This window comes from Sus scrofa, chromosome 8, assembly GCF_054392235.1.
Source record: "Sus scrofa isolate SSC_HxYL_T2T_F1_AM1 chromosome 8, Sscrofa_HxYL_maternal_Yorkshire_Landrace_v2.0, whole genome shotgun sequence".
Classification (NCBI taxonomy): Eukaryota; Metazoa; Chordata; class Mammalia; order Artiodactyla; family Suidae; genus Sus; species Sus scrofa.
The window spans coordinates 1,387,741-1,415,670 of NC_139390.1; the positions used below are offsets into that span (position 1 = coordinate 1,387,741).

General features: G+C 52.1%; 1 protein-coding gene across 8 annotated transcripts; it reads left to right on the top strand.

Annotated features, from left to right (window-relative positions):
• Positions 1–22: 22 nt before the first annotated feature.
• RNF4 (ring finger protein 4) lies at positions 23–27,553 on the top strand. 8 transcript variants are annotated; one of them, XR_014811969.1, is made up of 8 exons: positions 23–265; positions 481–698; positions 13,876–14,032; positions 16,865–16,979; positions 19,057–19,150; positions 23,799–23,958; positions 24,847–24,895; positions 25,445–27,553. XR_014811969.1 is itself a non-coding variant. In XM_021100516.2 (8 exons), the coding sequence occupies exons 3-8, from the start codon at positions 16,940–16,942 to the stop codon at positions 25,592–25,594; spliced, it is 489 nt and encodes a 162-aa protein (XP_020956175.1). In that variant the 5' UTR covers positions 599–698; positions 13,876–14,032; positions 15,906–16,939; the 3' UTR covers positions 25,595–27,553.
• Positions 27,554–27,930: the final 377 nt, after the last annotated feature.

The following is a 27,930-nucleotide window of genomic DNA, read 5'->3' on the forward strand; positions in this document are numbered from 1 at the left end:
TCCCTTCTGGTCCTTTCAGCTGCGAGGTCGCTTCCTCCCGGGAGCCCTCAGAAGCCCTGGTGGAGTGCCTCCTCCTCCAGTGACCACGGTTGGGCGGGGCTGCTCTGCCCTCCGCGCGCCACCACCAGTCCGGGGTCACCGGGGCCAGGTGCCCGCGCAGGGCCTGGCACAGCCGGGGGCACGGAAGCCGGGAGGACCTGCAGATCCAGGCCTAGTTTCCGGCCGGGAGTAGAGGCCCCAGGAATGTTCTCCACCTCACGAATGGGTGAAGAAACCGAGGCCGGGAGAGGGGTCTGGGGCTCCGCCGGGCGAGCGAGCAGGGCGGCCGGAGTCCGGAACACGACTCCCGAGGGGCCTTCCGAGCCGAGGGGCGCAGACGGCGTCTCTCTCCGGAGGGCGGGAGCTTGAGCTCGCGAGCGTGGGCGGGGCCGGAAGGAGGCGCGTTTCAAAGTGGTAATAGACGGCTTTCTCATCCAATAGGATTGAAAATATACCTCCCCGACCGACAGGCCGCGGGAGTAGGGATGGCGGCGGCCAATAGGAACGTGCGGAGGGCGGAGCCGGAGCCTCCAGAGCGGAAGGGGGTCGCTGCTGGGGCGGCGGCGTCTCGCTTGAGGGCTTCTCCTCAGCGGCTTCCGGGGGTGCTTCCTCGCTCGGGTGCGTCAGCGGCAGCGCCTGCCGAGCCTCAGCAGCGCCAGGTAGGGCCAGGCTCCGCGGGAGGGAGCGGCAAGTCCGGACCGGGCGGGTTCGGGGTTCGGGGTTCGGGCGGCTGCGCGGCCTGCAGAGGCCTCGGCGCCGCGGCCCAGGGAGCCGCCTTGGCGCGGCCGACCCTGCTCGGGCCCCAGCGCCCGGCCGGGCCTCCCCGCGCCCGTGGGCCGTCCGCGCGGCTGCGCGAGCCCGGCTGGGCGCGGGCAGCGAAAGCAGGAGTCCTGGCGCGGGCCTCGGCCGTTCGGGCGGGCAGCGGCCGCCGCGCTTCGTCCGTAGCGTCGCCAGGGAAACCGAGGCTGGAGGGGGGACGCGCCCAAGGTCACTGGGGCCCGAGAGGGGCCCGGGGCGCGGGCGTCGGGGGTCCGGCCGAGGGTTTTGTCCCCGCCGAGGCTGCTGCCTTTGTGTGGTCGCGCCGCCTCCCCGCCGTCGTAGGCCTGCGGGTCGTCCCGGGCCGCCAGGCGGAGCCTCCTCCGGCCGGGACGGGGCTGGGGGCGCCCGCCCGGGGCGGAGCGCGCTAGGTCCTCGGCTTCCGGCGGTTGGCTGGACGCGTGACCGCCGAGGGCTGCGGCCCAGCTCCTCGCGGGCGCGTGGAGACAGGTGTCTGCAAGCACACTTTCACCTTTGACCCGACCTGGGGTTGGGGGGAAGAGTTCAGAGCCCCGGTGGCCGGTTTTGCGGGGTTTTGGCTTTTGTCTTACTTTCGTCGCTGCCCATCGACATTCACGGCCATCTCTTGGTTCTGCTTGTACGCCACGTTCTTGGAGCCGCACCTGGGTCTCAGCCCTGCGGTCCGGCGCTCAGCTTAGGTTGCTTAAGTGGCCAGGCAGACTGAGGCCCAAGGTCACAGCCTTGGTTTCCTGGCCGCCAAACTAGGCCTTTGAATTCAGTGACCAGGAGTCTTGGGACCACTGCTCATGAAAGGCAGAAATGTTGGAGGGAGTCATTTTGCTTTGTTTTTCTGGCAGTTTGTTTTTTGATGGGTGGGTAGACGTATTGGATAGTTTGGTCTGTGAGATTGAGCAAGTCAAAGGATGTATTGCTGGCTTCCGTATGGCCTCAACTTGAGCTTCCAACTCTGACCCAAAGCTTGCTTTAATACAGTATTTATAAACCTTTTTAAAACGACCCCAACCTCAGCTTTTTTATACTTTTTTTCCCCCTTAGTGTCCTCTCCAGGAAATTTTAATGCTGCTTATATACTGCTTACTGTACATTTATACCGTGTACATAAAAAGAGGGCTTTGTCCCCTGCTCCTTTGGGAACGCATATTTTAATATTCTAAATCGGCACATTTGGAGGTCTTCTGTGTGCCAGGCTTTCTACTTGAACAAAAATAGGCGTAGTACAGGCCCTGGTGGAGCTGAGGCCCCAGAGTGGAGAGAGAAGGGGAGAAATCCCCTGAGGTTGAAATATAGGTGGTAGAAAGAGGGTACTGGATAGGTCAGGAACCAGATCACAAGGTCTTTGGTGCACCTCCTTCAGAAGGAATCCAAAATTTATTTTAATGCCAAGTGGGAAATCACTCAGCTGAGTTGTAAGCAGGGACATTAACAGGGTTAGCTTTGCATTTTAGAAAAATTGCTGCGCTGTGAGAAGCCTGGTTAGGAAGGTGGGCAAGACTAGTGACTTTAGGATCGTTAGGAAGAGAGGAGTGGTGCCTGGTCACTGAACTTGCTGTCAGTGATTGCAGGAAGGGGCGGTTCTTCACAGGTTCTTTACTTAACAGCTCTTAGCATAGTCCATGTCCAATAGGTTATATCTCTTGCAATTTCTGGAAAAGATTGGGGGAAATGAAAGTATGAAATGAAATTATGTGCACAGTGAAAGTATGTGCACAGTGAAAGTATGTGCACAGTGAAAGTATGTGCACAAGGTAATTGGTTTGCATGCTGTATAAAAATGGCCTTGTATGTTCTTGTGTTTGTGTTCCAGTGTCTTATTTTGGAATGACTTACCTATATCTTTCTCTGTCCCCAATTTAGGAATTTTTGAGGAATAACATGGCTCCTGTAGAATATTACCGAGTTGACTGTAATTGAGATATAATTCAGGAATGTACTAACTTACTTTTCTTAAGTAGCTTGTTGCTCAGCAGCACTTGGGGAATTTTAGAGCAAAGCATTTTGGTTTTGAGGTTTCCTCTCTGAAGAGGAAGACCCAGAGCACAGATACTGCCTTACCCCAAGGTCACAGTTCAAGTGTTAGAAAACATGTGAGGTTAGGGTGGAGGGTGCCATGATGGGGATCTGGAATTTCCTTTGGAAGAGTTTTTTCCTCCCAGGCATAAATAAGAACTGACAAATTTACTGAATGCCACACCAGGCAGCGTAGAAAAAGCCTGGAAGCATTTCCAAATGAATGTCATCAGAATTCTTGTTTGTGCCGAAGGGAAATTGTGACTGTAAAGCTCCCTGGTGTGTCCAGTAGAGCACATTCACTGCAGAATCTGCCTCCAGATAAGCTGAATAAATTGACATATTACAAATTTAAAATGAAAGAATGTCTGCTAAATGGTATTACTATCTGCTAATTGCTTTTTGGTTTCGAGTCGTAATTTCTGGTTTGAGGAATGTTGTTTTAGGATGCCTTTTGTAGGTCACTCTAGGTTTGTGATGGGATCATGTGCACTGTTAAGTGGTTCCTACCAGTTACAGACCCATGCCTTGACATACTGCGCGGAGCTCTTTTTTGTGTGTCCTGAAGGACAGCAAGGGCAGTCACTTTGCCTAAGGTCACACAGTAAGCAGACCTAGCATCTGAACCCCAGACTTCAGTGTCTTTGATCCTTTTGCTGGACTTTATGTCGACCATATTTCCCTGTGGTGGGAAAGCACATGGCTGGTGTTTCTAGTAGTTTTGTTTTGTTTTGTTTTGTTTTTTGTTTTGGCCTTGTTCGTGGCATATGGAGTTCCCCGGGCCAGCGTTCAGATTGGAGCCGCAGTTGGAGCAACGACAGATCCTTTAACCCATTACGCCAGGCTGGGTACCAAATCTGTGCTGCAGAGATGCTGCTGATCCTGTGGCGCACAGTGGGAATTCCATCTATTAGCATTTTTTTTTTTTTTTTTTTGGCCGAAACATGTGGAAGTTCCTGGGCCAGGGATCAAACCCATGCCACACTTGCAACCTGCATCACAGCTGCAGCAAATCTAGATCCTTAACCCATTGTGTCACAGGAGAACTTCCTGATATTCATCTTTTTCTCCCCCTTCAAAGACACCTTGTGGGGAATCCTCTGGTGGCTTAGCAGGTTGAGGATCTGACGTTGTCACTACTGTGGCTCAGGTTGGATCCTTGGCCTGAGAACTTCCCTAAAACCCCAACACTCTGTGCCATCTCTTCTAAATATCTGTCCTCTCTTTCAAGCATTTAGTGAGATGGATAATTTAATTTCAATGGGAAAAATTATTATTTAGCTCCCATTCTCATGCCAAGAACTGTGGGAAGAAGAGAGGGTGCCCTGATAAGTATGTTTATCATATTGAGTACAGTAGAAGAAATTTAGGACCAGTGAGAAAAATGTAAGTAACATTTCTCTGAGGTAGGCCTTGGGGAATGAGCAGGAGTTCCCCATAGTGGGATGGGGTAGGGGAACACTTGCTGGCAAAGCAACAGCTTATATCAAACTGGCATTGAGATAGGAAAGAGCATGGAGTGACTGATGTGCAGGCACCCGCATAAGCTGCAGTTGGGTTTGCTTTAAATACTTGTTTGGATGCATGCATAATAATTTATCCCCACTGAAATTAAATTATCCATCTTACTAGATGCTTAAAAGAGATGGCAGCTCTTTAGAAGAGATGGCACAGAGTGTTGCGGTTTGAGGGAAGTTCTCAGGCCACGGATCCAACCTGAGTTAGTTCCAGGGGGATTGATATATTAGGGAACATGTTGAATGTGATGGAAATATTCGGTTTAGTGTGCTTGATTTCATCTGTGGAAAATAGTAGGTCAACGCAGAAACTCAGCTGAACCAAGCCACATAGACCACATACAGCTCAGCATCTACCAGCTGTCTCAGTTGACGGTATTAGGAGCCACAGCCTGGTGTGCACATCTGATGTTACAACGTTCGCCCTCCTTGCCTGTGGACCTGGTGCAGTGTTACAGTGATTGTAGTATATATGCATTTCTTCATTATTTAACTTGTCAAACCTTTTATTTTTTTATTTTTTGTCTTTTTTTTTTTTTTTTTAAGGACCCCACACTCAGCATTTGGAAGTTCCCAGGCGAGGAGTTGAATCAGAGCTGCAGCTTCTGGCCTACACCACAGCCATAGCGACTTGGGATCGAAGCCACATCTGCGAGCTATGCCACAGCTCACGGCAATGCCCGATCCTTTAACCCACAGAGCAAGGCCCAGATCAAACCCGCTTCCTCATGGATACTAGTTAGGTTCATTACTGCTGAGCAGTAATGGGAATTCGCCCCCCCCACCCCGCCTTTTTTTTTTTTTTTTCATCTGCTCCTGTGGCATGTGGAAGTTCCCAGGCCAGGGATTAAACTCTCACCACAGCAGCAACCCAAGCCGCTTCAGTGACAACACCAGGTCCTTAACCTGCTACACCACAAGAGAACTCCTGTGCTACTGTTTTTTTTTATTAGGGTCTTACCGTGTGGGTGGGGGGGAGGGAGAGAAATTGTTTAAGTGTTTGAATATCATACCCCTAATTTTCACTATCTCCCATAAACCCTGTGGGGCTGTATTTTATGGTGATTTTTAGGAACATATATTTCTGTAACTACAAATGATGTCAGACGGATGAAGGCTGGATATATGTATGAGGGCAATGAGTGCAGTTATTCTGGAGCATTTGCAGAATTCCTGGGTCCCTTGGAGCCCAGTGGGGTTTTTTTGGGCTACCACCTGAAGCCTTTTAACTTCCTCTGGCCCACTTTAATGTTCTTCCTACTACTGCTGTTTCTGTCTCAGAACATTCCCTTCGTAATGGATGTTTGGTTTCCCAGTAGCTAAGGATCATTGACTTAATATTTTACTTCCTAGGGATCTGGATCGCACTGTCAAAATTAATGTCTTTTTTTTTTTTGTCTTTTTAGGGCCGCACCCATGGCATATGGAGGTTCCCAGGCTAGGGGTCAAATCGAAGCTCCGATATATATATATATATATAACTGCTGCTGGCATATACCACAGCTCATGGCAATGCCAGATGCTGGATCCTTAATCCACTGAGCGAGGCCAGTGACGGAACCCGAATCCCTGTGGATACTAGTCAGATTCGTTTCTGCTTGAGCCACAAGGACGGGAACTCCGAGAGAATGGAGTTTGGGAGTTTGGCTGGCCCTTGGGTGACAGCATGCATCCATTTATTAGCCAGCCCACTTATGCTTCTGGACGCAGTGCTGTGTGACCAGCTCCAGTTGTATTCAAATGAGAGAGTTCCCAGTGTGGCCCAGTTCTGCTGTAGGTACTGGTCAGAAACCACATGTGTAAGCTTCTGACTTCCTCCTACCACCACTGCCACTACCACATTCTGCACCTTGGCTGTTTTTAGTGGTTCTTGATTTACTCCATACACTTAACACCCCACCCACCCCACCCCACCCCATCCCATCCCAGGTTCACAATCCAGTAGAAGCAGCTAAGATTCCCAGCTTTGCACTTGGGTACAATCCCCACAGGCCCAGCATGCCTGCCTTCTGTGATTTTTATTTTTATTTTATTTTATTTTTAATTTTTTTGTCTTTTTAGTGCTGCACTAATGGCATATGGAGGTTCCCAGGCTAGGGGTCAAATCGGAGCTGTAGCTACTGGCTTACACCATGGCCACAGCAACGCAGGATATGAGCCCCATCTGCCACTTACACCTTAACCCACTGAGTGAGGCCAGGAATCGAACTCTCATTCTCCTTCATACCAGTCGGGTTCATTACCACTGAGTCGCAGTGGCAACTCATATTTTTCTTTATTGCTAAGGGCTGGTTGGTGGCATCAAAGTTCCATTTAAGAAGCTTCGAAAGTTACTGACAATTTTTAATGCTTCATGCCCAATTTCCTGGGAGGGCAAGTTACACTGGGCATTAGTACGTTGCCAGTGGCCTTGGGTATTTTTCAGTCTTTCCAAAAGCAGGTGGGCAGTGCACAACAGACTTTAAGATACTCTAGTTCTTTAAACGCATGTTCTGTGAGCCTACTTTCGAAATTCCATTTAGGGAAATGCTTAGCATGGGAATGATCATGTGTTGGTTTAAAAAGATGTGACGGAGTTCCTTTCGAGGCTCAGCAGTTAACGAATCTGACGAGGATCCATGAGGACGCAGGTTCAATCCCTGGCCTTACTCACTGGGTTAAGGATCTGGCGTTGCCGTGAGCTGTGGTGTAGGCTGCAGATGTGGCTCAGATCCCGAGTTGCTGTGGCTGTGGTGTAGGCCAGCGGCTACAACTCCGATTTGACCCCTAGCCTGGGAACCTCCATATGCTGCAGGCGAGGCCCTAAAAAAAGCAAAAAAAAAAAAAAAGAGAGAGAGGTGTGACATAGGTAGCAGTTACTGGGCAGTGCCTCATCATTTGCTGGTAAGTTGTCATTGCCCTGGTGGAATTCTATAGGATTTAGATTCTTCTCTGCCTTTCTTGCACCGGCATAAAGAAGTTGTCCCAGCCAGCTCAGTCAAACTCACTCTGCTTGTGTCGCAGGATAGCCATTTGTAAGTTTACAGTTGAGAGCTGCTTTATAATGGTGACATAGGATGAGAGACCTGATGTGTCTGCATATTATCTGGTAGGAAAGGAGCCACCGTAGGATCCAGATTGTTTGGGGATTGTGGACCCAGTGCCAGGGAGTTTGAGCTCAGATTTTCAGTGGGTGATTGTATCAGCCTCAGCTCCCCTGGTGTGGTGAGGGCTCTCCGGCTGCCTGGCTGCCTGGCTGCCAGGGGCCTGGGCTGGACAGAGCTGCTGCTTCCTTCTGTTTCTGGTGCACCCCTCCCCTACCCATTTTTTTGCTGACTCTTCCTTTCTGGTTGTGGGGAAACTGGTGTGGGATAATGGTGACAGAATTCAACTCCAGTCTAATACCGCTGAGCAGTCGTTTCTAACCATTGTGCGTGCAGACATCCCCGTAGAGTCACATCCACACGGCGTCATGTCCACACGTGCGATTATGTACCTCACGCTCCTACTGAAGCTGGGTCATCCTCCGAAGTGTCCATAATAGCTTTCCTGGGAAAAAATGAACCTCTGTCAATAACGTCTTTTCTTTTTTTAAGGGCTGCACCCGCAGCATATGGAAGTTCCCAGGCTAGGGATCCGATCAGAGCTGCAGCTGATGGCCTGCGCCACAGCCACAGCCACTCCGACCTACGCCACAGCTCATGGCAACGCCAGATCCTTAACCCACTGAGCAAGGCAGGGGATCAAACCCGCATCCTCATGGATACTAGTTGGGTTTGTTTCGTGGAGCCACAACGGGAACTCCATTGACCCTGTGCTGACACAGACGGTACTCACGTCACCAACTTCCCCTCCCGTCCAGCCTGTCACCTCCCTGCTTTCCACACTCTGCCCCTGCCTCCAAGCCACAGCGCTTTCTTGCCTGGGTTACTCCAGGTCTCCACGTGGCTCTGCCCTCCTGACTGACCGAGTCTCCCGTCGGCCCACAGCACCCAGGCAACGCAGTCTCTCTGAGTGCGTCTCTGTCTACAACCTTGATCACCTCGCCTTTGGAGCCTGAGTGTAGAGGGTCGTTGCGATGAGCCCGGCTGCCTGCAGTTCTCGGTTCTCACTCGCTTGCACAGCCCTTGTCTAGGGCCAGAAGGTCCTCTCCTAGTATAACTCCCATGTCGCTTCAGGCCTCATCTTCAGTGTCACTCCAGCGAGTCCAGCGTGGCCCTCAGGAACATTGCGGGCCTCCCCTTGCCTGGTCGACAGTGACCAGCTTCCTCACTGGCCTCATTGTAGTTCCCCTGCCTTTTTACTGCTGCTGCCTCCTCCTCGAAATGCCAGCTTTTGCCTAACTGATATTTCCAAGTTCTCCAAGCTTTGTTTCTGATTTTTCATTCTCTTTATAGGCTTTTCTTTTTCTTTTTTTAAATTTTTTTATTACTCAATGAATTTATTACATTTATAGTTGTACAATGATCATCACAATCCAATTTATTTTTTAATTTAATTTTTGTTTTTTTTGTCTTTTTGTCTTTTCTACGGCTGCACCCGAGGCATATGGAGGTTCTCAGGCTAGGGGTCTAAATGGAGCTGTAGCCGACGGCCTACGCCAGAGCCCCAGCAACATGGGATCCGAACCTCATCTTTGACCTACATACACTGCAGCTCACGGCAATGCCGGATCCTTAACCCACTGAGCGAGGCTGGGGATTGAACCTGCAACCTCATGGTTCTTAGTCGGGTTCATTAACCACTGAGCCATGACGGGAACTTCACACCCGGATTTTATAGCATTTCCATCCCACAATCCCAGCACATCCCCCCACCGCCCAAGCTGTCTCCTTTGGAGACCATAAGTTTTTCCAAGTCTGTGAGTCAGGATCTGTTCTGCAAAGAAGTTCATTGTGCCCTTTTTTCAGATTCCACATGTCAGTGAGAGCCTTTGATGTTGGTGTCTCATTGTCTGACTGACTTCACTTAGCATGATAAAGGCTTCTCTTTTTCTACCTGACTCTCCAAATTTTAGCAGATTCCAAAATCTCTACCTCCTCCTAGTTCTCTGTCCTCTTGAGTTTTTTGGCTGCCTTTGGACCTGGGTACCCCACATGCAGCATTTGTGAAACTACAGCTCTGCCCTCGACACCTTTTTTTTTTTTGTCTTTTGTCTTTTTGTCTTTTTTTTTGTTGTTGTTGTTGTTGTTGTTGCTATTTCTTGGGCCGCTCCCGCGGCATATGGAGGTTCCCAGGCTAGGGGTTGAATCGGAGCTGTAGCCACCGGCCTACGCCAGAGCCACAGCAACGCAGGATCCGAGCCGCGTCTGCAACCTCCACCACAGCTCACGGCAACGCCAGATCGTTTACCCACTGAGCAAGGGCAGGGACCGAATCCGCAACCCCTTTTTTTTTTTTTTTTTTTAAATCACACCCTCCCTAGCCAGTTGCATGGGATCATTGCTGCAGAATAGGCAGTTAACACCTTGGCGTGGCTCGCTCTCCCCTCAGCCTCCTATCAGGGCTTTAGCAATTCCTGGGATTTGGCCTTCCTGACCGTTCCCAGTGCCATTCTCTACTCCAGGTCTTTCCTTAGTGAGAGGGATAGCACTAACCACCCGTCTCTTACCTCTGAGTCATTTACTCCTTCAGTGAGTATGAGCCTTTGCTTTGGGCAAGGGATTAGCTGGGTACAAAGTTGATGGGCCCCCTGTGTGGCACTTATATCAAGTGAAGGCGTATTGACTGGAAGGTTTGCCGTGAAAACCAATGGGTGGTGGGGCCATTCGCCAAGACGGAGTGCTGGTGTGTTGGAGGGAGTTTCTTCCTGGACACAGTGAGTTTGAGAAACCTGGAAAACACCCGTGTTCCGTATTGTTTCTGAAATTAACACGCCTGATTCCGGCATAGTGTTTGTTTAAGACTGGGAGTCCTGGGGTCAGACCGTCCTTGTTTAAATCCAGGCTCCAATGACTACTAGTTGTAGAACCTGGGCAAGTTATGTAACTAGCTCTGGTCATCCTTAGCTCCCTTGTGTGTGCATTGCTGACCGTGAAAACACCTGCCTCCTTGTTGGGTGACGGGAGGGCTACATGAGACAGTATTTGGAAATCACGCTTAGTGTCTTGTACACAGAAGTGCCCTCTAAGTTTTGGCTCTTGTTGGTTTTACTGTTCTAATGGACTCTCTTACCTGCATGATCCAGAACCCTTTGTAGTTGGTGAGGGCCACCTTTCCCATGACTCCAAGCCTCTCTGTCCACACAGTGCACTTCCATGTCCCCCAGTATCTGCGGGGGCTGCCTGCCCCACCCCCATCTTCCCATCTCCATTTTCTGGTGAAATCCAGCCCCCTGGCAGATTTCCCTAAGGCCAACCTTTCAACCCTCTTTTTTTTTAGGGTCACACCTGTGGCACATGGACGTTCCCAGGCTAGGGGTCAAATTGGAGCTGCAGCTGCCGGCCTACACCACAGCCATGGCAATGCTGGATCCTTAACCCACTGGGCAAGGCCAGGAATTGAACCCACATCCTTATGGATACAAGTCAGGTTTGTTACCACTGAGCCGCAACAGGCACTCCTTCTTCTTTTTCTTTCTTTTTTTTACCTTTATGTTCTCTGACCACTGACTCTTACTATCCCCCAAAGGAAAAAGAGTTGGAACAAATTGCTGTTGTGGTTTTTTGGTCACGGGGGGAGGGCATGGAAGAGCCTAGAGAATGGGGAAGCAGCAGCTGGGCCTGCAAGAGGCTGGTCTCAGAGAGCGGGGCGGGCAGCCTCCTGGATAGCTAGGACAAGTAGGAGGCAAGGGGCTTAGGGAGCAACCAAGGTATGTGCATTGAGTTATTTCCCTTTCCTCAGCAGACAGAGTTCTCATCTGTCAGTGACATCTTTATCAGATTCTTCTCAATTCTAAAAGATGCCATTGAGATAGACCATTTTTCCCCTTCAAAGCTGTATCACGGATGTGCATTCAAACATAAGGTGCTTCTTGGGATTAGAAACCTAAACAGGGTGGGGGTGGGGGTGGATTGGGAGTTTGGGATTTGCAGGTGCAAACTATTCTATATATGTATACCTGAATCACTTTGCTCTGCTCCGCAAGCCAACACGACATTGTAAATCAGTTGTACTTCAATAAAATAAATTTAAAAGACATAAAGACCAAAAGGGGGGAGGCTTCCATATGCTGTGGGCACAGCCCTAAAAAGACCAAAAAAATAAAAAGAAACATAAATGCGTGCATTAGAATCCAGGAAATTTGTACTACTCAGCCATAAAAAAGATCAAAATAATGCTATTTGCAGCAACATGGATGGAACTAGAGACTCATACTGAGTGAAGTAAGAAAGAGAAAGACAAACACCATATGATATCACTTATATGTGGAATCTAAAATATGGCACAAATGAACCTATTTACAGAAAAGAAACACACACATGGACACGAAGAACAGACTTGTGGTTGCCGAGGGGGTGGAAAGGACTGGAGTTTGGAGTTACTGCATGCAGACTGTTGTGTTGGGAGTGGGTAAGCAGTGAGATCCTGCTGTACAGCACAGGGACCTGTATCCAGGCACTCGTGATGGAGCCCGATGGAGGAGAGTGTGAGAAAAAGAATGTATATGTGTATGACCGGGCCACTTTGCCGAACAGCAGAAATCGACAGAACACTGTAAATCAACTGTAATTTTAAAAACTTACTATTAGAAAAAAAAGATGTGTGGCCCTAGAAAATACAGAAAAAGAAAAAGAAAAAAAAGAATCCAGGAAGTTGGGTGGACTGGGCCTGGGATGTGATCTAGTCTTGTGGGTCCTAAGGGGCTGTCGGGGTGCCTCCTCCTCCTGTTCACGCCAGGCGGCCCGTCTTCATCTCCGGTGGGGGTTCCTTTGGGACGCATTTGTGCCATTCGTAGGTGGAAGCACCTGCGGCTCCAGGACGTGGGTCTCCTGAGGGCTGTGGGATGTCATGCTCTAGGCCAGCTGCGAGTCTCCTGTAGTGGGTGACAGTGAAGAGATTCTCTCTGTAAACCACTCAAGGTCTGCTGAAGTGGGGGGGTGCTGGGCGCGTGGGGGTGAAGACCATAGGTCCTGGGGAAAGAGGCTCGGCGGGCTGGCCTGGGGCGGGGGCGTCCCTTGAACTTCTCCGGGAAAACCTCCTCTGGCCTCTCCTTGTCTTCTAGTTTCTTTTGCACTTGGCTCATAGGCCCCAGTTACAGTGCCTGAGCTCCCGCTAGCACCACCTCAGACTCAGCTGGTGGCTGGGTTTGTTCGTTGCTGCATTCCCAGGGCAGGAGCCAGAGGATTAGTGAATGAAGTGGGGAGATGTGCAGCCCTGGAGTTCAAGTGCCCTTGGGGCAGAGTAGGGTAAGGATCTGGCATTGTCACTGCAGTGGCTTGGGTTGCTGCTGTGGCAAGGGTTTGATCCCTGGCCCAGGAACACATGCCATGGGTGTGGCCAAAAAATTAAAAAAATAAATAGAGTTGGTTTGGGTGTAGCATTACAGAGCATTTTAGGGCTTGAGCAAAGGGGTGCAGTTGTGCAGTGGGCAGTGTATTTGGAGAGACTGCAAGGCTGGTGCCAGCCGAATAAGTCAGTGATTTCCACCCATAGTTGTTGAGACTTTAAACTGTGCAGCACTGGCGTTCCCTTGTGGCACAGTGGGTTAAGGATCTGGTGTTGTCATTGCAGTGGCACAGGTTTGATCTCTGGCCCGGAAGTTACACATGCCATGGGCCTCCCCACCCCCTCACCCCCGAGAAGAGGAGAGGGGGTTCCATTTGTTTACTGATCTCCTTGTGATCACCCCAGAGAGAATTCAAGGTGGAAGGGGCTTCACCCTCCCAGATGGCAGGAGCCTCAGAGCATGTGTGAAAAGTCTCCGTCACAGTATTCTGGGAAGCTGTGAATTGGAGGCTGTGAGCTCTGGGGTCCTCAGCCTTGCACAGTCAGGGTACTGGAGCAGTAGCTGCTTTCCTAAGCCTGAGTGAGGCAGACTGCATCCACACGGACTGTGTAACAGGGTTCAAGATGTCTCGTTTCGTGACGGAAAGACCAGGGGGTTCTGTCTTCTCTGCCTGCTCCCCATGTGGGTCACCTATCGTCACCCTGGTTGCCTGGAAGGAGTTAACCAAAGCAGGCCACACAGCGACTGGTAGCTGGCTGGGCCCTCCACTTGCCTTCTGTCTCTTAGCACAGCCTGAGGGAGGTGGGCACCAGCCTTGACAAGAGCCAGAGCGAATCTCAGAATGGTGCCCCGCAGTGCCCCAGACAGGCAGGGAGGGGCTGTGGGCTGAAGAGAATCCGCCAGGGTTTCAGTGACTAGAGGGGAGGGTAAGAGGCAGCACGATGGTTCCATCTGCGGGCTCTGGGATCCAGCAGCCTTGTGTCTACAAGAATGCTTACTTCCTAAGAAGAAAGCGGGTGAAGGACATGAATTGCACCTTGTTCGGCAAAGCACCCAGCAGACGGAAGGGACCAGTAAACAGCTGAACGGAGTTTGCTGTCGGTGATGCAGGCGGCAGCATTAGTCAACCCAATATCTGTTTTTCAGGACTTGCAGATACCGGAAATCTGTGTGGCTCCAAGTTCCCTGCTAGCGAGAGAATGTGTACGCAGCAGGCATGACAGGCTGAGGCGTTCGGTTTTCCTGCCGACCTTGGTGCAGATCACGTCTCTGCTGGTTGGAACCAGAGGGCACAATGAGCACGGTGAGCGTCCCAAGTTCATGAATTGTACGAAGGCTGCCAACTACTCTGTGCCTTGTGTACAGTAAGGAAAGTATCATAAAAGTGCTGTAATTAACCCTGGTTCTTCTTCTTTTTTTTTTTTTTTTTTTGTCTTTTTGCTATTTCTTGGGCTGCTCCCGCAGCATATGGAGGTTCCCAGGCTAGGGGTCGAATCGGAGCCTTAGCCACTGGCCTACGCCAGAGCCACAGCAACGCAGGATCCGAGCTGCGTCTGCAACCTACACCACAGCTCACGGCAACGCCGGATCGTTAACCCACTGAGCAAGGGCAGGGACCGAGCCCGCGAGCTCATGGTTCCCAGTCGGATTCAGTAACCACTGCGCCATGACGGGAACTCCCAACCCTGGTTCTTGAAGGAGTGTGTATAGGACCTTCCAGGAGTTAACAGAAAGCTGCCTGTCTTCAGTTGGAGTCCAGCGTGTAAAGACAGGGCTGGGAAGGGTGGCGGAGGGTTTTGAAATGTTACACCTCCAAAACTGACGTCTTAGAAATATTAGAATTCTGGTTTATTTAATCATTTACGGCCCAGTTTTCCATTTTCCTTTCTGTTTTCCCCCTGTGGTTCTTACTCCAGTGTGAGCATAGTGGTAATAATCCTTGGGGAGTTTTCTTACCTTCAGTGACCAAAGTTGGCAAGTCATTGTACCTGCGTTGAGAGCTTTTACTAGATTGCACAGGTGGAAATAACAGCCAGGAAAGCCCTGCTCTTGGGGTAGGGAGTGACCACAACGAGTCTTTAGGGTTCAGCGCCTGGACTTTAGCCAGATGCACGACTGCTTCTTGCCTCCTTCAGTGGAGTGGCGCACGTAGCTGCAGTGGGGTGTGAAGGGTTTTGTTTGGTAGTGGCTGCAAAGAAAGATTTGGTCCTTTTCAGAAGAAGGAAGATAGCAGGACACCTTCAGAGAGAATGGGGTTAAAGTTATGTAGCCCTACCACCTACCACTAATGTGGTAGCTGCTGGGGAGACTCGTAAACACCAGGCAGTAGACCTGACTTAGGTCTGGGAGCTGCTGTCACTTGCTTCTGGGCCCTCCTGGGATGCTTTCCTGTTCCTTAGGTCCCTGGGGAGTTGCGAGACCCAGCTACATATCCCACGCTCCTCAGACTGCCACTCGATAAGAGAGTAGCAGTCAGAACACAGTGGAACAGGCTTAGACCCAGCTACATATCCCACGCTCCTCAGACTGCCCCTCGATAAGAGAGTAGCAGTCAGAACACAGATGGAACAGGCTTCTCTTTTTTGCCCAGTGAGAGTCGGTCTGGGTGACACTCCTAAGCCTTGTACAGATCTCATTGCCTGTCCTTCTAGCATTTCTAGGGATTGTTTGCAGGGATCGGATGCCTAGGAAGGCATAGAAAGAATTGGGGGAGTTCCCGCCGTGGCACAGTGGCTTAAGGATCGACGGCAGCGGCTCAGGTCGCTGCAGAGGGTCCATCCCTAGCCTGGTGCAGTGGGCTAAGGATCTGTTGTTGCCGCCCTGATCCTTGCCTTGGGAGCCTCCATACGCCGTGGGTTTGGCACCAAAAAAAAAAAAAAAAAAAAAAAGTAAGGTAGTGATGGGGTCTTGCAGCAGTGCTCAGTACCTTTGTACACATTATGCCACCTAATCCCTAGGGGAGCTCTGTGTGGCTGCGCTGGTGAGGAGGTTTAGACTCTGGTTCAGTGACTGCCCCATCTCACCCAGTGCTGGTGAGGGGCAGAGGGAGAAGCAGCCTGAAGCACAGGGAGTCAGGACTGGTTGGGCCATACAAGGTGGAAATACTGGGGCTACAGGTCAATTGGAGGCTTGTGTTCTCTCGCACGCTCTCTCTCTCTCTTTTTTTGCTTTTTTAGGGCTGCACCCTTGGCATTCAGAAGTTCCCAGGCTAGGAGTCAAATCGGATCTGCGGCTGCTGGCCACAGCCACAGCAATGCAGGATCTGAGTCTTCGACCCACACCACAGCTTGTGGCAACGCCAGATCTTTAACCCGCTGAGCGAGGCCAGGGATCGAACTCTCATCCTCATGGATACTGGTTAGGTTCTTAACCATTGAGCCATGATGGGAACTCTGGGAGGTTCTGTCTCTTAAGGAAGACTTCAGGGGGCAGGTTCTCAACTTGCCTTTCTGGACCAGCCAGGCCAGAAGTGCTCGAGCATACAGGTAAACCAGTAGCTCAAGGATGTGGAAGAAAGGCTGGTTCAGAGAGTCTGGGTTACAGAGAAGCTGATGAACAGCCCGACCCTTCCAGAAGGCATGTCTCTTGGGCTGCCACTGGGGACAGCCTTGCAAAAACTTTGGTTCTTGGCACTGTAGGGGTGTGTTAGGGTGTAAATCACAACTGCATAGTATCCTAAAAGGTTAGAGGCCAGAAACCTTCCCAAAGAAAAACCCACTTTCACAGTGAATAGACACGTGGGAAACTGAAGGTCTTTGGGCTGAAAAATAAAAAGGACTCATTGAGGCCAAATAATAAATCCAGGGAAAATAGGTCTGTAACTTTTGGTTAAAAGAAAGGGTTTCTGGCCAAATCCTAGCCTGGACCGGAGGCTTCCATAGAGTTAAGTGTCATGTACTTTTGACATATCAATGGTCTGATATAACAAAAGATTTACTTTATAAAGTTTGTATTCACTATATATTCTGGACGATTTCTCTCTAAACATTCAGCGTTCTAGAATCTCAAGTTTTGAAAGGACCTCAACCTCAGGTCTGCTCACTGACTTCCTATTCTCCCTTTTTTATTCTTCTGGCTGAAATCTTACTGGTCAGGAGCTCAGATAACTGTTTCTCCCCCCCCCCCATACCCTCAGAGAAAGCGTCGTGGCGGGGCAGTAAATTCTAGACAAGCCCAGAAGCGAACTCGAGAATCACCCTCCACCCCTGAGATGGCCTTGGAGGCAGAACCTATAGAACTTGTGGAGAGTGGTAAGCTTGCCAGCGACACGGGGCTTGGGTGAGCACATATACCTGGGGGCGGGTTGGTGCCCAGCATGTCACCTGCCAGCCACGGACCTTGTGCAAGTTACACAGCCTGTGTGAAATGGGGGCTGAGGCTGTGAGTGTTGGGGGCGGGGGTCATAGGCCTGAAATGCATCAGTAGCAGGTGACACGTACTGCACAAGGTGTAGCTCACTTTGCTGTCCTTGTAAGACCTGCAATCCTGAAGTCGCCTGCCAGTCACAACCTGAAAGCTCAAGCGAGCTGAGGTGCCCTCTCAGTTACCTTGAGACATGGCCACTCAGTTGGGCTCAGCGTCCAGCCTTCTGGGGAGGTGCAGCGTGGATATAGAGACTGCGCTGGGTCCCCCTCTTCTCCCTGAAATTGTCTCCGCTTCCTTGGCCTCGCGAAGTACTCAGCTTTCCTCCTCTCTCCTCACTAAGACAGAAGATGGCCTAGACAGCAGACTCGTCGACAGAACTGCTGTGTTGGAGGGAGTCTGGTGTGGGCAGGGGCCAGACTGGCGTTTTCCCTCTGCCTGTCTGCCTGCTCAGGGGAGTGGCATGTGACCTGAATCCAGTCCCTCTGCTCTGCATATATTAGGATTGTTTTTATAATTGTGATGCCTGAACACTAACATTGAAAGAAAAGCTACTTGCCTGAGATGTATTTCACGGGCCCTTCAGGGTAGTGCAGTTCTTTGTCTTTGCTCTTAAGGGTGGCATCCGGGGCATGTGGAGGTTCCCAGGGTCAGCTGCCGGCCTGCACCACAGCACAGCAACGCAGGACCTGAGCCGTGTCTGTGACTTGCACCCTGGCTCACGGCAGTGTCGGATCCCCCACCCACTGAGTAAGGCCAGGGATCAAACTTGCATGCTCATGGATACTAGTTGGGTTCGATTCCACAGAGCAACAACGGGTACTCCTGGACTATTCTTTAAAAAGAGGGAAATCATTTTGTATGAATTACATTGGACATCTTTGATATATAGTGGTTTTACCCCTGTGAAACTTTTGAATGCAAGAGAACAAGGTTGAATATGTTAAATGTATTAGAAGTCATTTTCCCCAAATACTAAACAAATATTATTTCTAAAAGTCCTTCCCTCATACTTTTTTTGCTTTTTAGGGCCTCACCTGCAGCATATGGAAGTTCCCTGGCTAGGGGTCAGATTGGAGCTCTGGCTGCCGGCCTATGCCACAGCCACCCTGGATCTGAGCCCCATTTTCGACCCACAGCGTAGCTCATGGCAATGCCAGATCCTTAACCCACTGAGCGAGACCAGGGATAGAACCCGAGTGCTCATGGATCCTAGTCAGGTTCGTTAATTGCTTAGCCATGAAGGGAACTCCCTCCACTTTATGACATTTATAATAATAGAAACAAATATGGTTGGAACTTTTGTTTCGGTTTACCTAAGTGGAGGTTTGTACTCTGCCCTTCGTTCCTGCCTGCCCAGCGTAAGTGCTGGCACCGTTTGGCACACGTCCTTCCGCACCTGTCCTGTGCAGATGACATGCTGCACTCGGGGCTCAAAGGCAACTTGCAGAACAGGCTCCACCCATTTTGGTGGGTGGGGTTCTAGGGGAGCAGTAAACAAGCCCTTGTCCCCTGTGCTGGGAGTAAAACCTAACTGCTGAAGGTGCAGAGCTAAGCACGACCTGAGGTCTCTGGGTAAGTGGCAGCCACCAGCTTCCCTGCCAGGGTAGGGGACGGGGGCAGGTCTTCACAGCTCCGTCCCCGGGGCCCTGAGGGGAGCCTGATGCGCGCCCCCAGCCCACCTCGGGTAAGCTGCCGCCAGAGCAGCTGGGGCCCGGAGGCCTAGCTGTGAGGCAGTGCGGCCACAGGGATGGAGCTGTGTGCGTGCACACACACGCCGTGGTATGTTTGGGAAAAGCATGCACTGTGCCTCAGAATAATTCTGGAAGGGCTGTGTGCTGGTGTGCTTGAGAAGTTTTAGTTTGCCGCAAGCCTCTACTCCGTTTGCCATCATGTTGATGACGCTCAGAGCAACACGCCTTTGTTTCCGCCTAATGCTTGTTGCTAAAATGCTTTATTTCAAAGCTGGAGACGAAATAGTGGACCTCACCTGTGAATCTTTAGAGCCCGTGGTGGTGGACCTGACGCACAATGACTCTGTTGTGGTAAGTGTCGCAGTGTGACTTTTGGCCCTTTCTTGGTGGTGGGCCCCTGGCTGGCACATCGGAAGGCCTCCGTCGCAGTTAAGGCTTGTGCTAAAGAAATTGTGCCTTCTGCCACTGGAACTCAGAGTGGAAAGCGTTTCAGAAAAATCATTTGTCGTAGCTTTGTTGCTTAAATGAATCACGTCAGTATGGCCGTGACCCTGACCTTCGCCGCTGGCAACGAGGCCTTTTGGGGAGAACCTTCTGAGGCCCCATGTCTCTTCAGTCTCTGGTTTTGCACTTAGCAGCAGCTGCGTGACCCTGGGCAAGTTACTGATCCTCGTTCACTGTCCCTAAAATGGGGATAATGCCACCCATGTCGGCCGGGAACTGGGAGGACTGAGAGACCCTGGCACCCTCTGTGGCCCAGCAGAGCCCAGGAAGTGCGAGTTCACACTCTCACAGCTGGTAGGAGCAGGGATATTTGCTCAGCACAGCCAGTGGGAAATCCTTTGAGTCCCAGAAGCAGCTGCCTTGCCCCCTGATGTCTTGGTTGTGTCATGACTCCTGCGAGGCTGCGTGTGCCCCTTCCCACGGCATCAGCAGCGGATTCTGGGAGGAAGGGTGCCTGCCTGCCCGGCCCTCAAGGAAGGGGCTCCACAGTGCAGTGGTGCCTACCTGCACGTGGGTCTGGGAGCCTGGCCAGCCTACAGAGCTGCGCTGGAGGACGGGTCTGCCTCTCTCTCGATGCTTCTTTAGTGCCTGTTGAGACAGTGTTCACTTGTGTGGAGTAGACAGTGTTGGGCAGTGGGAGGCAGGTGCTGCCAAGGGCTGTGCTTTTGTGGGCCGAGTGGAGGTTGGAGGGGCTGAGTCTTCCCCTTGGCTTTGGGACCCGCCGGTCTTGGGATGATCCCGCCTGTGCCTAGAAACCTAGAATAGGGTTGCACTGAGAAGCTCCAGGGCTTCTTAGGAAGAAAAGAGCGAGGACAGGGAGCCGACAGGACAAATTAAGGGATTGAGACTCTGGCCTCAGGCTGAAACTGCTGGGCTGTGCGGGGGTGTGCTCGCGGCTCTCAGTCTCCCTACCCCCACCCCAGAGGCAAGGCAGCTGCTCTTGCCGAGCTGTTGAACTGTCCCCTGCACACTGTAGACGGATGCTTAGGGGAGGGAGCCCAAGGCTCCCAAACAGGAAGCAGTAATTTCCCTGGAGATGGGTTGGAACTTTCTGAGATACGTCTGAGTAGGTTTAGCTGTGAGTGGTCCCTGCCTGGGCCTGGCACAGATGTACATACGTCTTTGCCGCTGCTCCCTGCAGGCCACCTGAGGTTCTGGAAAGGTAGCTTTATTTGGTGCTGTGGTTGAAGCCTGCCGCCCAGTTCAAGTGAAGCCAGTGTCCACCTGCAGCGTGCCAGGCCCTGGGGGGACGGCAGGATGCTGCCTCAGGGCTTCCTGGGGGGACCTCAGGGCTTCCTGCTTTCAGGGAGACGATGACCGGCTTCTCTGGGTGACAAAACATTGCGGCGTCCCCTCCTTGCCTTGGTTGTGTGTTGATGACCAGCCTGCCCTTGTCACCCTGCTGAGCTTTGCCACGTTCTTCTGTTTCCCCGAGTGTGGAAAGTGTCTGGGGGGCACCAGGATGGGGTGCTGGAGCTGGGGGGCTGCCCAGGGAGCCCGGGGCAGGCAGGCAGCTAAAGGGTACACTGGCTTCAGAAGCAGAGTCCTGGTTTCTGGCCCCAGAGACACCGATCCGTTTAGTCAGAGGACTTCAGGCGGCTTCAGTGTTCCCAGGCATAGAGTAATCATTGTGGACTTAATAGCACCCTTAGGCTAATCACTCTTCACTTTTTGTTGTTTATTTTATTTATTTCTTTGTCTTTTTGGGGCCGCACCTGCGGCATATGGAGGTTCCCAGGCTAAGGTCCAATCGGAGCTGCAGCTCCCGGCCTACACCACAGCCACAGCCACACACAGGATCCAAGCTGCATCTGCGACCCACACAGCGGCTTGCAGCAACGCCAGATCCTTGACCCCCTGAGTGAGACCAGGGATCAAGGCCACACCCTCATGGATACTAGTTGGATTATTAACCCACTGAGCCGCAGTAGGAACTCGGAATTACTTCTTGGTCTGTGGCTCCAGAGTGGATGTCGTGCTGGGAGGCATGAGAGCAACATCCATCTCCGTGTGCACTGCTTCCGTGTGCACTGCTTCCGTGTGCACTGCTTCCATGTGCACTGCTTCCGTGTGCACTGCTGCCAGAGCTCCTGAGTGGCCCCACACCGTCTCAGGGAGCAGTCATATTTTTGAAAGGAGTCTTTTTTTCTTCCTAATCAGTAGGTCTCAGCAGTGGCCTTAGAATATTCAGTAAACCGCGTTGTAAACTGACGTGCTCTCATTCAGGTTTTGGTGTTCCATTTGTAGCGCACGGGTACAATGTATTTAGCATAATTCTTGAGGGTCCTAGGATTTTTGAAATAGTAAGTGAGCATTGGCTTCGACTTAAAGTCAGCTTACCAGAGAGTCAGCCTGTCCTTTGAAGTTTTGAAGCCAGGCATTGACTTCTCTAACTGTGCTTGTCCTCCATGGCATCGTCTTTCAGTATAAGGCTGTTGCCTCTGCGTCGAAAATCTGTCAACGTGGCCACCTTCGTTAACGGTCTTGGCTAGATCTTCTGGGCGTCTTGCTGCAGCTTCTGGATCAGCACTTGTGTGGTGTAGAAAAGGCTCTCCCCTTAAACCTAGTGAACCAGCTTCTTGCAGCTTCAGCCTTTTCGGCTTCCTCAACCTCTCAGCCTGCGTTGCTTCAAGAGTTAGGACCTTGCTCTAGGTTAGGCTTGGGCTGAAGGGCATGTCGTGGCGGGTTGGATTTTCAGTCCAGGCCACTAGACCTTTCTCAGCTGCTGGAGGAGCACTTCTAACTTCCCCCCAGAACCTCTCCTTCATGTCCACTCTTGAGTTTTCATCTCTTAGCCTTTGATGTGCCTTCCTTGCTAAGCTTAGTCATTTCTGGGTTTTTTTGTTTGTTTGTTTTTTAGGGCTGCACCCATGGCACATGGAAGTTCCCAGGTTCCCAGGCTATGGGTCAAATCAGAGCTGTAGCCGCCACCCTCCACCACAGCCACAGCAACTTGGGATCTGAGCTGCGTCTGTGACCTACACAGCAGCTCGCAGCAATGCCAGATCCTTAACCCACTGAACCAGGCCAGGGGTCAAACCCTCATCCTCATGGATACTAGTCAGGTTTGTTAATCGCTGAGCCACGGCGGGAACGCCTACATTCTGATTTAAGGTGAGACACGTGCAGGCGTTCCTGTTGTGGCTCAGTGGGTTAAGGATCCAATGCTGTCTCTTTTAGGATGCAGGTTCAATCCCTGGCCTCGTTCAGTTGGTTAAGGATGTGGCGTAGGTCACAGATGCAGCTTGGATCCGGTGTTGGTGTGGCTGCTGCGAAGCTGCAGCTGCAATTTGACCTCTGGCCCAGGAACTTCCATGTGCCGCAAGTGTGGCTATAAAAAGAAAACTAAAGTGAGACAAGTGCAGTCTTCGTTGACTTGAACACTCAGAGGTTATTACAGGGTTATTAATTGGCCTCATTTCAATATTGTGTCCAGGAAGTAGGAAGGCCCCAAAAGAGGAAGTCACGGTCAGAGCTCATAACGGTTATCAATTAAATTTACCGTTACACAAGGTTCAAAAATCGCTAATCACAGGTTGCCATAACAAATAGAATAATAATGAAAAAGCTTGAAATATGGTGAGAATTACCAAAAGGTGGCATAGAGACACAGAGTGAGCAAATGCTGTTGGAAAAATGGTGCCAATAGACTTGCTTGACACAGGGTTGCCACACACCTTTAATGCGTAAGAAACGCAGATCTGCAAAGTGTGAAAAACAGACTGTGCCCGTAGCCGATGCTTTGGTAGGCCGCGGACACACAGCCCTTGATGTGTGCTGCTCTCGCCATCCTTGCGTGGCCTACTTTTGCTTGTTTAATTTTTGTTGTTCGTTATTTTTAATAAAGTATTAGGCACAGCAGACCCTTCTCGCAGTGAAGGCTTCCCCTTCCTTTGGCAGTAGCCTTTGTGGAGTGAGGACAAGAGCACGTGGGACTCGCCCTGGGCTTCTCGCCCCAGTGCCCTGGGCGGCGTCCCAGTCTCACTTTGTCCTCACAGCAGCCCCGGAGCTGTGGACACTGGTGCCCCTTTTCAGAAGAGGGAGTGGGCAGCTCCTGGAAGGTGTGGAACTTCCCCCGGTCACGCAGCCAGCAGCTCCCAGAGACTCGCTCAACACCCGGGGACTCTGTTGCTCCCCTGAGGATTTTGCATTGAAACAGATGCTTCCGTTATATCTTTTAAGAGTTTAAAAGAGTATAGAATATTTTCTATCACATTAATCGAGTCTTTCTCTTTTGTTTTTCTCCTTTTTAAAAGATTGTTGAAGGTGAGTGGCCTCCGCTCCTTTTCCGTTGGGTTCGGGTGCAGAATGGATGAGGGTGAGGGGTGCAGAGCTGTGGGCCTTGCCAGCGCAGGAGGCGGCAGGGCAGTCAGTCCTCTGACTGCTGAAGACGGGGAGGGCGTGGCCTCCGTGCAGCTGGGACTGGCCTTCCCCAGGCAGGAAGGAGGGTGGATGGTGAGGGTGCTGGGGCCGGGAGGCTCCTGCCCTGAACGGGAACTCACACTTCAGAAAGGAGGCGGCCAAGGAGGAATGCGAGGAGGCTGCGCCAGGACCACGCCGACAGCTGTGTGGTGAGCAGTGATGACGAGGAGCTGTCCAGGGACAGAGACGTCTATGTGACCACCCAGACCCCCCGAAATGCCAGGGAAGAGGCAGCTACAGGACTCAGGTACCACTGTGCCCACTGCTCTGCTGGGGACGCGCTCTCTTGCCAGGAAGCCTCTGGGTGCTCCCCTTCTCGTCCTCTCCAGTTTTCAGTGGAGAGGCTGAGGCAGGAGGCAGGGTGGGTATTAGAAAGACTAGACCTTCAGGAGTTCCCGTCGTGGCGCAGTGGTTAACGAATCTGACTAGGAACCATGAGTTGCGGGTTTGGTCCCTGCCCTTGCTCAGTGGGTTAAGGATCCGGCGTTGCTGTGAGCTGTGGTGTGGGTTGCAGACGCGGCTCATATCCCGAGTTGCTGTGGTTCCAGCGAAGGCCGGAGGCTACAGCTCCGATTTGACCCCTAGCCTGGGAACCTCCATATGCCGCGGGAACAGCCCAAGAAATAGCAAAAAGACAAAAAAAAAAAAAAAAAAAAAAAAAAAGAAAAGAAAAGAAAAAGAAAGACTAGACCTTCAGAAAGGGCTTGTTGAAGCAGCTGGGTGGCAGGTGGGTCCTGAGCTGTCCTTGGCTATTCCCACTGTGACCAGGGTGCCGGGCACCTGCAGGCAAAGGGAATAGCCCCACTGGCCCCAGCCTCCTGCAGTGGGAGTGCTTGGAGGAAGGGGTGGCAGACGCAGCCCCTGCCCCAGAGAGGCTGGAAGGCGAGGCTCTGAGGGAGCACAGGCCAGGGGTAGAGGGGACAGGTGACTCTAGCTGTCTGTCCCTCTCTTGCCTCCATCTCCCACCTCCCCTTTCTCATAGCGCCACTCCCCGTTGGGGCAGCTGGCTTCCTCTTCTCTCCTGGGTGCCTGTGATAAAGCAGGGTACAGGGATGGGGCTGCTTCGGGGAAGCCCTTAGTCAGTCATTGGACGTTTGAGTTGCTGAGGCACTGACCCGAAGCACTGTGATTCCAGGCCCTCTGGCACCGTCAGTTGTCCGATCTGCATGGACGGGTACTCAGAGGTAAGTGGACCTGGCTGTGCTTCCCTGCTTCTGGTTTTCTGACTGCTCCCGTGAAAGGATGCCTTGAGAGCACGTCTTCTCATTGGGCAGGATTTGACACCTCCGCGTTGCAGTCACGCCTGGGCTGGCACGTGGCTTTTCATAGATCTGTGAAGGGTGAAGTGCCATTTTCATGGGCCCTGCAGTCCTGAACTCTGGCCCCTTTGTTTTCTGGGCTGCCCTGTGCAAGTGCCTCAGTTCTCTGTGTTCCCTGTCCAGCCTCTACAGAAGTTACGGGTGCTCACTGTGGCCCCTGACCTCTGAGCCCTCTGGCTCCGCCCTCTGGGTGCCCTCAAAGCCCTGTGGGTTGTCGCTGCTGGAGAATGGCCCCTGCCTCTGCCCTCAGCTCCAGAGGCACCACTGGTACTTGGCTGAGCTTTAGTCCTCCCGTTCCGCCCTGGCCCTTCTCTTCTCAGGCGTCACCTTAGGCCTGGGCGGGGTGGGTTCCTGGCGGCTCCCGCTGCTTTGGGACAAGAGCAGACATGGAGGCGGTGCTTTGGTGTTTTCTAGATTGTGCAGAACGGACGTCTCATCGTTTCCACAGAATGCGGCCATGTCTTCTGTAGCCAGTGCCTCCGCGATTCCCTTAAGAACGCTAACACTTGCCCAACTTGCAGGAAAAAGATCAACCACAAACGATACCACCCCATTTATATATGAAGTGTCGCGAGCTGCTCAGGAGAGTCGGATGGACAGACAGAGCCTGGCTGGGTTCGCCACGTGGCCTTATGTGGGTTCTCTGCCTCCAGTTTCTTGAGCGCAAAAAGACTGATTTCAAAATCAGCGTCTGATATGTAACTGCTCTCTTGTTTCCACCCCCCTTAGATCCTTCCTTTGCCTCTAGTTTGATGCTGTGGAGCTGGAGCTGGAGCTGGAGCCAGATCCCTCCCTGGCCAGGGTCTACACCTGCTCCTCTGGGTGGTCTGGTTCCAGGATAGGAGAGAGGGAGGGGGGCCCGTGGGAATGAACGCCGTGGTTCCAGCCTCCGTCCAGAACCCGCACATTTGCTGCGACGTTTGCCTCAGCTTCCTGCCGGCAGCGTCGTGGAGGGGCTGGCCCAGGTCGGAGAGCAAGCTGCTCCGCCAGCTCCTGTGGGCGTGCTACCTCGTCCCAGGCATCTGCCCACCCCAGTGACCAAGGCAGACAAGGTCCATCCGGCGCGAGGATCCCAAGTGCAGCACAGCCCGGAGCGACCAGCCGCTGGACTCTTCTTCCCTTGAGAGTCAGAGGTCACCGTGATTCCACCTGCGGTGATCAGGGGTTTCTGCAGCTCTCAAGGCCCTCTGCAGGCGATCTGTTTTCTAAGAACGAAATGTGCAATAAAGCCCGTTCTTTGCCTACTTTTCAGCAGCCAGGAGATGTGGCACTGTTAGTGTCCCTCGGAGGCCTCGCGTCGCCTGTGGAGCAGTGCCCATCTTGCCCCGTCCTGTCGCCACCTGTTCTCAGGAACTTCACCCGTGCCCGAGTTTCCCTGGCACAGGCCGTGTAAGGTCCCTGGGCAGGCGCGTGGTCGGGTGTCCTCTTCTGATAAAACCCACCTGTGTTTACCACATGCCCTCTGGGCCTCAGCTCCCACTGCCTCGTGTCTACTCAAGCATAGACCCTGGGCGGTGGTGGCCGTAATTGTGGCCTTATTAGCCGCCAGTGTCCATGCTGTCGCCCAAGTCACAACTGCCCTGTGTCTCAGAGCTCGGCTCTCCAGACCTGAACGGGCACCTCCCCCACCAGCTGACATTCATTTCAGAAGCTGCTCTTCTGGCCTTGAGCCTTGGGCTGTGCTTGCTCCATAGGTTGAGTTGGCAAAGTATGGGCCCCTCCTCCCCGGGGCCGGATTACACCCTCTGCTCAGCTCCAGTGTGTGAGGCTCTGGTCCTTCAGGAGGCGGCAGGGCGGCCCGAGGCACAGGGCTCGGGGCTGGCTCCCGGGGGAGAGGCCTCGTCGTGCCTGCCGCCTCCACCTCCGCACCCTCTTCCCTCAGAGGGCTCTGGGCCAAATCAACAGCCCTTTGCGTGTCGCGTCTCCGCGGTGGAAGGGGCCTCCTCTGGCTTTGCAATAACGGACCTTCAGCTTATCCTGGAGGAGCAAGGACTCGGCACAGAATTCACTTTAAATGGGGCTAAAGGAGTGTCCCTCTATGAAAGAAAGTTGTTTTATTCTTCATTCTGACTTAACTGCAGTGCATTTGATGAAAGAAATATTTTCTACTTGGAGTCGAGGGCGAGACCTGAGTTCTCATCACTGTGATGTGTCGTGTCTGCCCTTGGATTGGACATCATTGCCCCTGGGTTCCTTCTGGGCTCCGCGGAGCACTCTTCACGTTCTAACAGTACCCAGACTTCAGGAGCCCAGACAGCCACCCAGTCAAAATCGCTTATGTTTTTTGCTTACGAACAAATGGTTGAGCATAACAATTGTATTCCTTCATACTAAATTAACTTGGGAAAAAATGTTTAGTTTCTGCATATTCAGAAACTGCAAAATAGGAAAGGGTCGGAATGGAAAATCCTCAGTGTACATAGTTCAAATCTTTGTTACATTTAAACTATATCCATGTATGTCTCTGTTTTGGACTCCTCTGCTAGTGTTACAGGTGGAAATAAACCATTAATTGGAACCAGGTATCTTCTCCATGCGTTGTGATTTACTCGTGGGGGTCGGATGACCCCCCCCACGCCTTTGCCCAAGGTGATTCCTCTCGGCCTCACGTTGTGTGTATTTTGTGACAGTGTGTGCAGGAAAGTTACTTGGTCAGAAGCCATCAGGTGAGAGGTCACTCTTGGAGCAGGACCGCAAGTCCAGGCCCTGGAATCCCTAATCGAGCAGAATCTTGTCCTCAGCCCCTAAGAAGCGAGGTTGGCCAGTGCCAGCTCAGGAGAGGGCTCTGGGCAGCATGGACTTGGGCTAACCTTGGGTTCTGGCCATGCAGTGCACCACTGGACAAAGTTTGCCCTCATGGGGGTGGTGCCCAGGAGCGCACTGTGTGCCTGTTAGTTCCC